General features: G+C 51.2%; 1 protein-coding gene across 1 annotated transcript; it reads left to right on the forward strand.

Annotated features, from left to right (window-relative positions):
* The first annotated feature begins 1489 nt into the window (after positions 1 to 1489).
* C14H7orf26 (chromosome 14 C7orf26 homolog) lies at positions 1490 to 9546 on the forward strand. The gene is made up of 6 exons (XM_010392593.3): positions 1490 to 1735; positions 2611 to 2832; positions 4169 to 4334; positions 6042 to 6569; positions 8234 to 8273; positions 8815 to 9546. Exons 1-6 carry the CDS (start codon positions 1544 to 1546, stop codon positions 9020 to 9022), a joined length of 1356 nt encoding a protein of 451 aa, XP_010390895.2. The 5' UTR covers positions 1490 to 1543; the 3' UTR covers positions 9023 to 9546.
* The last annotated feature ends 993 nt before the right edge of the window (positions 9547 to 10539 follow it).

The raw sequence follows: 10539 nt of genomic DNA on the forward strand, positions 1-10539 counted from the left end.
ATTTTTCACGGAAACAAAGGTCTGCTCAGTGAAAAAAGAACCCTTTCAACCTCTGCCAGTGCCTCCCACCACAGGTAAGGCCGAGAAGGGATTAAAATGCCAACAAGAGCTCTGCAAGGTGAAACGAACCCCAGAGACCTCTTGTGGGGATCAGCAGCTCCCCAATACATGGCATGGGCAGCTCTCACTCATCACCAGACACAAATTCTCTTAAAAACTGTTTATTGCACCAACATGAATCATTCCCATCAAGCACCCCACATCAACAAGCTGTGAGTGTGCTGGACCTGGCAGCAGCCATCCCAGTGTGATCTTTGGGTGTGAAGCCAAGCTGGAAGTCACAAAAAATGACGAATCCCTGCCATGGCACCCATCCCCAGACCTCCCCAGGAGGTCACCCGGCTCAGGCCCCATCCCTGGGAGGGCCATGCAGTGCTGGGGGGTGGCAGCCCCTCACCCCACCCACTCCCACAGCTCCTACAGCCCTGTCCCAGTGGCCTTGGCTGAGGTCCTGGTGCTCCTGGCCTCCAAAGGCAGCTGCTGTGTTTCCCAGGAGAGCCCCTGCAGTGTGCAGTGATCCTTAGGGGGCTGGGGGGCCCTGTCAGCCCCCTCCCCTGGAGCCAAGCACCCCCCAGAGCAGGGGTGCTCTCCATAGTGGGATCAGGGCTGGGCCTAGATCCCCCCAACAGGCTCCCCAGGTTGGACCCAGCGCCAGGCTTACTCAGCCAAGACCCTCCACGGTCAATCCCTCTTTGGGTCAGGAACCCCCCCAGGGGCCAAACCCAGGACCAATACCCTCCTGAGGCAAGGTTCCCCCAGAGTCTGTCTCACCCAGGCCAAGACCCCCTCAAGGTAGAGTCCCAGGGCTTAACACCACTTCTGGGCCAAGACCCCACAAAGACCAGACCCCTTTCATTCCAAGACCACCAGGGCTGGACAACCCTCAGGACCAATACTCCCCCCAAGGCTCAGCCTCAGGGCCAGAACCCCCAGGACCAAGACCCCCCCCAGGGGCAGATGTCTCACAACTCAAGACCCCCTGAGTCCGCCCAAGGACCAGCCCCCGGGGCTGATATCCCCCCAGGTCCAGACCTCTCCAGGCTGAGACCCCTTGACTCAGCCCCAGCCCCAGCCCCCGGGGCCAAGATCACTCCAGGACCAAGCTCCCCCCCAACGTTGAGATCCCCTGGCTCAGTCCTCCACGCCAAGCTCCCTCCCAGGCCCAGGTCCCCCAGCCCAAGCCCCCCTGCCCGTCCCCAGGCCCGGTTCCCTCCCGGCCGAGCCCCCCCCACAGACGGGCCCACTAGGGGGCGCTGCCGCCGCCGGCATCGCGGGACCCTTTTAGTCCTGGCCGGGCCGCCGTAGCGCCTGCCCGTCCGCGCCGCCGAGGGGAGGCCGCGCCGAGCGGGGCCGGGGCCGGGATCGGGACCGGGATCGGGATCGGGATCGGGATTGGGATTGGGATCGGGATCGGGATCGGGATTGGGATTGGGATTGGGACCAGGACCGGGATTGGGGCCGGGGCTGGGGCCGGGTCGGGGCCATGAGCGACATCCGGCACTCGCTGCTCCGGCGGGACGCGCTGAGCGCCGCCAAGGAGGTGCTGTACCACCTGGACATCTACTTCAGCAGCCAGCTGCAGAACGCGCCGCTGCCGCTCGTGGACAAGGGCCCCACCGATCTGCTCGAGGAGTTCCTCTTCCAGGTCCCCAAGGAGCGCGGCGCGCCGCCCAAGGTGCGACAGGGATACCCCGGCAGAGATGGACAGGGGGCCTGGGAGGCGGACACAGCCCCGGGGAGTGGGGATGGAGGGCAGGCCCCAAGAGCTCAGGACAGGATCCCTGCTGGAGCCTGAGGCCTCAGAACAGAACAGGTTCCCTCCGGCACGAGCTGCTGCTGCTGGAGATTGAGAGCTTAGGTGGGCAGGATGGGGTTCCTGAGGGTCTGCTGCTGGAGACTGAGGCCCCAAGAGGACAGCACGGGGTTTCTGGGGTGCTGGTGACTGAGGTTTTTTGGCAGGGAGGGGGCTGGCTGGCAAGTCCCTGATGGATTGGCCAGGATTCAGGGCCCCGAGGAGGTGTGGTGGACCTCGTGGCCCTGGGGACTGCCCACAGCCCCCTAGTGCTGCAGCCGAGCCCTACCAGGGTTTTTGGGTGAGCATGGGATAGAGCTGGGATGGGGGTCTCAGAGACCAGCAGTCAGAAACCACAGCTGGTGGTGACTATTGGGGTACATGGCCCTGCAGCCCTGTGTGCTGCTGAGTCCAGTTCTGCCCCCCCAGCTGCCCAGCAGTGTCCTCGGTGCTGTTCTTTGCAGAGGAAGGAAGTGTTTTACTCCCAGCAGCGTCAGTCTCATCTCTCAGTTGGTGGGCAGCACTTGCAGGTGCAGCTTTGGATATTCAGGTGTTCAAATGAAACCTAGAGCTTTTCAGTGTCACCAGATAAATGCAGTGGTGGTTCAAGAAGCTTGAATGCGTGTGCTGTGCATAACAGTGGAGTCCCTCACCCCGAAGGGAAGCTCTCAGCCTTTACTGCTCCTGTCTTTTCACTTGGTTCTTGGTTCTTCAAGGGGCTCAGTGTATTCTACAGCTTTGCTTTTGCTTTCTTTCAGAAACTGAACCCACTTCAGGAACTTCAGCTCCTTGAGATCATGTGCAATTATTTCCAGGAGCAGACCAAGGATTCAGTCCGGCAGGTCATTTTTTCATCTCTCTTCAGCCCCCAAGGGAACAAAGCAGACGACAGCAGGATGGCTTTGCTGGGGAAGCTGGTTTCCATGGCAGTGGCTGTCTGCAGGGTTCCTGTGCTGGAGTGTGCTGCCTTCTGGCTGCAGGTACAGCTCCTGTGCAGGCAGGGATGGCTTGGGGAGGGAGTCAGGGCGTGCTCCAGGGTGGACACAGTGAGTTGGGCCACAGCTGGTCACAGGCAGCTGCTCCTCCCTGGCAGTTTCAGCTGATAGAGCAGCTGCCCCCATGTCTGTGCTTGTGTCCATTCCTGTGCTCTGGCATCGTGGAGAGCTTTGCCAATCCATTCATGTGCTGCAATGGAAGAAAAAAATGTTTGGGTGCTTTTTTTCGTGTCAGTGAAAGTTTTAATAATCCCCCCCCAAACTCTGCATATTGAAAGGGCTCAGTTTAGGGTTTGACCAACACAGGGAACAAACCTTGGCAGTTCATGGTCACGTTGCCTGAAGAAGCTGGCTCTAGAGTTTGGGAAATAAACCCTTCCTGATGTGCAGGTTTGTGTGTAGAAGAGGCAAGCCCCTCTCTTGAAATTTGGGCACAAAATACCTGTGTCTATCTTCAACGAATGCAGTCAGTTGGGGATCTTGTCTGTCTTCTCCTTTCCTATTGAGATTCCCCACTGTGGGCTTTGGGAAGTGCACCTTTGTTCCTGCTGCCCTTGTGGGATGTGCTGAAGTCACCTGGTTGGCAGAAGGGCAAGAGCAGGAAGGCCGTGCTGGGAGGGAAGGGTGGGAGGAGGCAGACCAGCACTGTTTCCCTGGGGTCCCTTTTCTCCCACGTGGTGAGCCTTTGGGAGGGCAGGATGGGATATAACCTGGATAGCAGGAGAAGGTGTATTTTTTTTTCACATGGCAGCTTTTAAGTGATGTGAGGATTCTGCAGAATATTTTCCACACTAAAAACAGCAGGCATGGCAACCAAACTAGTTGCTCTGGGACTGAACCAGCTGAACTACAGGCCTATGTCAGAATCCTGTAATCACAGAATGGTTTGTGATGGAAGGGACTTTAAAGCTCATCCCATTCCACCCCCTGCCATGGGCAGGGACACCTTCCACTATCCCAGGTTGCTCCAACCCCTGTCCAGTCTGGCCCTGAACACATTCAGGCCACTTTCGGCTTCTCTGGGCAACTTGTGCCAGGGCCTCACCACCCTCACAAGGAACAAATGTTGCTGAAGTAGTAATAAAAAATCTCAAAGTCAAAATATTGATCTAAAAGGTTTCAATTTTAAACCACAGATACCATAAACTCAAAATATCACCATCTATTTTAATATTGCAATACAGTGATTGTATTTCTGTGTGAGTGTGTGATGTGCTGAGAGAGAGCAGCCACAGTGCCATGTGGGGAAGGTGGGGACACAGCTGCTGAAGCAGCCTGTGACAGGGTCTAATCTGGTGTCCCCTGTGTGCTGTCCCTGCAGCGGACCCCAGCTGTGTTCTGTGTGAGGCTGGCCCGAGCCCTGGTTGATGACTACTGCAACCTGGTGCCAGGCTCCATCCAGACCCTGAAGCAGATCTTCACTGCCAGCCCTCGCTTCTGCTGCCAGTTCATTACATCAGTCACAGCTCTCTACGACCTCTCTTCAGGTAAGTGTTCCCCAGCTGTGTCTCTTCAAGTAAGAGGTGCAGTATAATGTCACACTAATTAACTGTTGCAAGAGATTTAACTGCTGGAATCCTAAAGAGGTGTTACCACGTAATTATTGCCAGAAGCAGCTCAGGGGTGTGGCTGTTGCCTCATCTGGCACTGGGGTGGGAATAAAAATAACCACTCTGTGGCTGACTTAGAATTCCAGCATGGTTTGGGTTGGAATGGACCTTAAAGCTCATCTTGTTCCCCCCCCTGCCATGGGCAGGGACACCTTGCACTAGACCAGGCTGCTCCAAGCCCTGTCCAACCTGGCCTTGGACACTGCCAGGGATTTGGAGTCCACAGCCTCTCTGGGTAACAACAGAGAGTCTTTGCTGGAGAAGCAGCCAGGAACATGTGACCCAAAGGGCGTTGTCCTCCACAGAGGGCAAAGGACATGGGGACCTTATTGAGTGAGCAGCTCTGGGAGTGAAAGTTGATGTGTCTGGGCTCAGTCAGCCCTGAGAGAGACTCAGGGCTGCCTGTCAGTCCGATCCCTTCCAAAAAGGGGAGAAACACAAGTTCTGAATGTTTGCAAGCTGGAGGACGATTTCTATGGAGCAGTGGTGAGAAACACAATCAACAACATATCTCCAGTGCACTCTTTTAACTGTATGTGTGACCTGCCAGTGGTACAACCTGTCTCAGGTTGTTGCTCAGACACTTGTAGGTGTCTAAAATAAGATTGATTTAGCTTTACTCAGTGACAGAGAGCTCATGGTAGACCAGAGAACAACCATACACTAAATACCAACACCACCTATAATCCTGAAAAGCAAATGCTATTATTGATAAAGGAAATGCTTTGCACACTCTTCTCCAGATAAACAGCTTGGCATTACTGAGAGTGAGAGAGAGGTTCAGGCCTCAGCCTTTATGTTGTTTTTATAAAGTATTTGGTAGAGCTCAGAGCATGTTTTATATCCCATCATCATGTCAGAAGACATGTCAGAAAGGAAATAATTTGAGTCATAGGAAGTAATTTTTTAATTCCTTAGTTTATTTGAGATGTTTTTGGTGACACAAGAAAAGGGAGCTTGCTCTTCCAGTCCAGCATTCCCCCTGTGACAGGATGATGTGTCAGGGTTTCTGTTGTCTGTAGTCAAGTTCATGACCGTCTTTCACTTCTCATCTGAAGCTTTACATAATTTTATAATCCTTTACATGTCATGTGATTGTGTTGTTGCACTGAGTTTTTCCACAAGATGTGTTTGTTTAGGTAAGTAAGTATTGAAAGAAATGAGTTAAATTATTGATACTTCCTTCTCTTCACCCAACAAGTTTTTCTTATTTCCCTTGCCCATTCTACTTCCTGTGGCAAGGGATAAATGGAGAATGCAACTAGGGAAAAAATGAGCAGATGACGGGTGGCAGAGAAGAAAATGGCAAAAGAAGCTTTGCTGGGAAAGGGGATAAATATCAGCGTTTGGTGGTGTCTTCAGAATAGGTGGGGAAGAGGAAGTTGACATGAACATGGTTGTGTCTTCCCTGGAACAAACTACCTTTGGTGCCTTGAGAAAAACAGCAGAATTGGGGAAATCTGAAATCGTAACTGTGGCAGTGTAGGATGTGTGTGTGTGTGTGAGACTAATTAGAGCCTAAATTAAAGTCCTGTGCTTCAGTGCAAGGCTCAGCTTGCCCAACAATAACTTTCCTATCTGCAGATGACCTCATCCCTCCCTCGGATCTGCTCGAGCTGATCGTCTCCTGGATCTTCGAAGACCCTCGCTTGATCCTCATCACCTTTCTGAACACTCCCATTGCAGCCAACCTGCCAATAGGGTTTTTGGAGCTCACCCCGCTGACCGGACTGATCCGCTGGTGCGTGAAGGCTCCCTTGGCCTACAAAAGGAAGAAGAAAGCCTCTCTCTCCAATGGACACGCTCCCAACAAAATTGCCAAGGACTCGACTTCAGGAGAAGACAGGGATTGCCACCAGCTCTATTCCAAGCTGCATCTGAGTGTCCTGCAGGTTCTTATGATGCTCCAGGGGCATTTAACAGAGAAAAACCTTTATGGGCGCCTGGGACTGGTGCCCTTTGACCACGTGGTTCCTCTGGTGGAGGATATTAGCAGATTGTCTGATGAACTCAATCCTCTCAATGCATCCAAAGAGATTGAACTGGCTCTGGACAGGCTGGCTCAGGCTTTGCAGGTGGCCATGGCATCAGGAGCGCTCCTGTGCACCAGAGGTGAGTTGTCTGTGGGACTGGCAGAGACCTGGCATGGGATTCTTCTCCTCAGGGGTGTAGAAGTTGTAAGAGGCAGTTTTGGGGTGAGGGGAGTAAAGATCAAGGTGTTCACAGTGCAATTAGTAGTTTGCCCCTCTTAGAAAGTGATAGTGCATGAAATAGCTCAGTAAAAATAGCTGGATGGAGAGTAAGAAAGGAGAGATCACTGCTGTGGGCAAGTCAGGCATTGCTTTGCAGAGCTGGAGACTGATCCACAGCCCTGCACTGCCCACCAGGGGGTTGTATCTGGGTGTCTGGCATGGGGACAGTTTGTTCCCCTCAGAATTGCCTGTAGCTATTTAGAAAGCGCTGTTTGGTTTTGCTCCAGTTTAAGTTCTCTGAGTTTGCCTGCTGGAGGAGAGTCCATGAAGCACATAAAGCCCTGGGTGGGTGTGCTAGACAAAGAATTTGAAAAGCAAATAAAACCTCTTCATCTGAAAATTCTGGGACTTCAGCTTGCCTGTAATGAGACTCCATTACAGTGTGTCCAAATTCAGTAAAAAGGCTGCTAACGTCGCTTTTGTCTGGCTTTCCTGCCTCCAAAGCCAGTTCTTTCCAAAAGACATGCAGAGATATAAAAGGGAAGTGGCCCAACACAGGGCAGGGTCAGCCACACAGACTCTTTTCTTGTTATATTCTCTTGAAAGCAGGCAATTTTAGGTTAGACCAGAAGTCTTGAAGCTCTCCAACAGCTGGCAGACCCCAACTGCAGAGAGTGGCCTCTGCCTAAGCAGGGATCTGATGCTTCTGTCCTGGCTGAGCCAGTGCTGCTGGTCAAATTTCAATGTTCTTCTTCCTAATCTTCTATAAAGTAGCTCTGAGTGTTGTAAGAACAAGCAGAAATTGGAGGTTTTTCATCGGAGGGCTGATTTCAGCTGCATTTGTTCTTAGCTGGTACATTCTGAGCACTTGCTCTTATTGTGGAAGGGAATTCAGTGTAAGGCACTGCTGAAATACCCGATATTTTTTTTGGGGGGGGGGGGATTGTGTTTATCTGCAAAGGCAGGAGTTTGTTCTCAAGCTATTCCTGCAAACACTTTATCGACGGGATATGTTGTTAAATTCCTTATTCTGCTTTAGCAGAAGTTTGGAGATGGTAAAAAAGGTGCAATTTCTAGTTGATAGATTCCAGAAAAAAACCCCAACCCATTCTTTACAGTAGCAGTGGTTAAGAACCCCCAAACCAATAAAAACAGGCACTGGGTAACCTTTGCCTTACTTTGACCTGATGCCTTTCCCGTCATAAAATGCCACGTTCAGTGGGCAGAGTCACACCTTGTACTTCCTATGTCTCAGGTACTTCTTGTTGGCGTATTGGTATTGCAAAATCCATCCTAAGTCTTGTCTGTCTTAATTGTCAAACATACAATAAAGGGTCTGGTGGAGGAAAGTTAGTAAAATGGAGAAACATTTTCTCTCCTCTGGAGGTTTTGGGCCTGAGAGAGGGATTCTGGATCTGTTGCTGACTAATGATGGTGACAGATTACTGATTATTCAGTAATCAGTAATTATTCAGTAAAATTACTGATATTTCAGTAATCTGAGCTTCCTAGAAAGGACAGCAGAGACGAAAACCAATCTAATTTCTGCTTTATCCTTATTGATAATCTTCTGTCCTCTTTCAGATGACTTGAGGACTGTGTGCTCCAGGCTACCACATAACAAGTAAGAGACCTTTTGCAGCTGTGTTGGCTTTAATGTGTGTTCCAAGAGACTCAAGGGCTGCTGAGACAAAATCTCCTATAAAAATCTGTCTTTGTGGAATTTGGCTTTTATTCACATGCACTTTAGCACAAGGATGAAGGTGACACAGTGCTGGCTACTTCTTCCCTGGATTCCTGACAGAAAGGGGCTTCAGTGCTCCCACCTGTAGGTGATCTTGCTCAGCCTGTGTTAGAACAAATGCACAGGAAAGGGAAATGAAATTCCAGCAAGGAACCTGCCCCTAAATTGTCCCATCCCTAATTCCCCACTGGTTTTACCTGACTCTAACCTCAGTTGCTTCTTGGCTTTTTGCAAAGAGTAGAGCTTAAAAAAAAAAGGGGGGGAAAAGGGAAAAAAGTCTTCTGGAAGCCTATAAAGAACCTAATTATGTCAGTGTTCTCTTGGCTCTCAGCAGTGCTGTGTGTTGGATGTGAATTGTCCTTAGAGCTACGACAAAAGCTCCTCTAATAATCCTCCCTCCCGTCTGAATTTCTTTCCACAGCCTGCTCCAGCTGGTGATTTCAGGTCCAGTACAGCAACCAACCCACGGGGCTCTGCCACCAGGATTTTACCCCCACATCCACACCCCTCCCCTGGGGTACCCAGCCCACGCCGCGCATCCGGCGCTGCCAGCGCACCCCGCGCTCCCGGCTCACCCCGTGCAGACCTTCATCCCAGGAATGACATTCCCATACCGGCCTATCCGCTAGCCCGCAGAGTGTCCCAGCTTCCCCGAGTCTGAGGAAGCCTCACAGACAAAAACCAAACGCCTGAGAACCACATTTTCCTCTTTGGAGCAAAGCTGAGCTCTGCCCACGCCAGGGATGGGCCCCTGGGCAGCGCATGGGCGGCTGCAGTGGGTTTGGATGTGGGATGCAGACACCGAGGCAGATCCTAGGGACTAAAGGAGGGGATGGGAATAGGCAACAGCAACTCCAAACCTCTGCAGCGTGTGGAAATGTTTTTGCTCCAAGGGTATGATGTTCCTCAGTCGTGTGTTTTGGGGCAGTTCCCAGCACAGAGCCCGGCTGCTCAGGCTCTGGGAGGGCCAGAAGGGAAGGCTTTGTGTGATTTTTTTCCAAGCTATTCCACTCCAGCCTGCTTGTTTCTTTGTAAATGTTTGTATCTATAGCTACAGAGTATGTGTACACTGTATATTTTTGGAAGACAAACGTTTGTTTTGGAAGCACACGGTAGAGTAAAGCAGCACTTCCTATTAAAGGAAACAATTTAAGAAGCATAAAAAAAATCTGCCACTTTCTTTTTCAAACAATGAGAAGAATTAGAACAATTTCAAACAATTGGATTCTTCTCTTTCCAGTGATTAGAAGGTCCAACTTGTCAGGCCTGTGCTGGGGTGGGGACAAAACCCCTCTGTGGCTGCAGTGACCCATTGACCTCCCTGCTGGGGAAAGACCCTTTACACACCTCAGTCAGTGCTTCTTGAAAATTTGGGGGTGATATCAGGGGTGTTTTGTTAGTGCTGGCTGGAAAACTGGCCAAAGGCTGGCAGTGTTGTGCTAGCCAGCTCTGAGCTCAGCAGGGGAATGCATGGAATCATCCTGGGAAGGACAGCAGAGCTTGCTGCTCTTAGCACGACAGCCAAAGGTGGTGTCCAGCCCCTTTATGGTGTCTTGCTGTGCTTCTCTGAACCCCCTCTGCAGGATGAAAAAGCAGGAAAAAAGGAGTTCTTCCTACACATCAGAGATGGTGGCAAAGACCTTTGCTGCTGCTGTCCTTGTGTGAGGAGATGCAGTACCTGCAGTTCCACAGGGGCTGCAAAACAAAGGGTGAATTAGCTGGAAGGTGGGAAAATCTGATTTGAATGGAACAGCTAGAAAGGAAACTGGAAATGGGAGGTTAATGACAATCATGGAGCAGTTAGGGTTGGAAGGGAGCTCTGGAGATCACCTAGTCCAACCTCTAGTTCATCTAGCTGAATCCATAATAAAAATAATGTCTTTAACTTTTGGTCAGGCAGTTGGGCTAGGCATTGGTTGTAGATACTTTCCAACTGAAATATCCTGTCTCATCTCACTTTGTAGAGCTCCAACAACAAGGAAAAACCCTTAAGAACTTCTAATTTCAGGATTAGAACCATTAATGTCATCAAGTGCTTGTACTGTGACAGTTCTTCCTCCTTTTCCTTTGAAGGACTGAGGGAAACTTCCGGCCAGGTGACCCGGGGGTGTGACCAGCCCCATATTTCCCAAGCGCCTGCGCTCAC

The sequence above is a fragment of the Corvus cornix genome, chromosome 14, assembly GCF_000738735.6.
Source record: "Corvus cornix cornix isolate S_Up_H32 chromosome 14, ASM73873v5, whole genome shotgun sequence".
Classification (NCBI taxonomy): Eukaryota; Metazoa; Chordata; class Aves; order Passeriformes; family Corvidae; genus Corvus; species Corvus cornix.

Excerpts from the sequence above, each read along its gene's own strand:
- C14H7orf26 (XM_010392593.3), top strand. The coding sequence starts at position 1,544 with ATGAGCGACATCCGGCACTCGCTGCTCCGGCGGGACGCGCTGAGCGCC. Across the intron at positions 6,570-8,233 it reads AGCGCTCCTGTGCACCAGAG|ATGACTTGAGGACTGTGTGC; the intron begins GTGAGTTGTCTG and ends GTCCTCTTTCAG. Across the intron at positions 8,274-8,814 it reads TCCAGGCTACCACATAACAA|CCTGCTCCAGCTGGTGATTT; the intron begins GTAAGAGACCTT and ends TTCTTTCCACAG.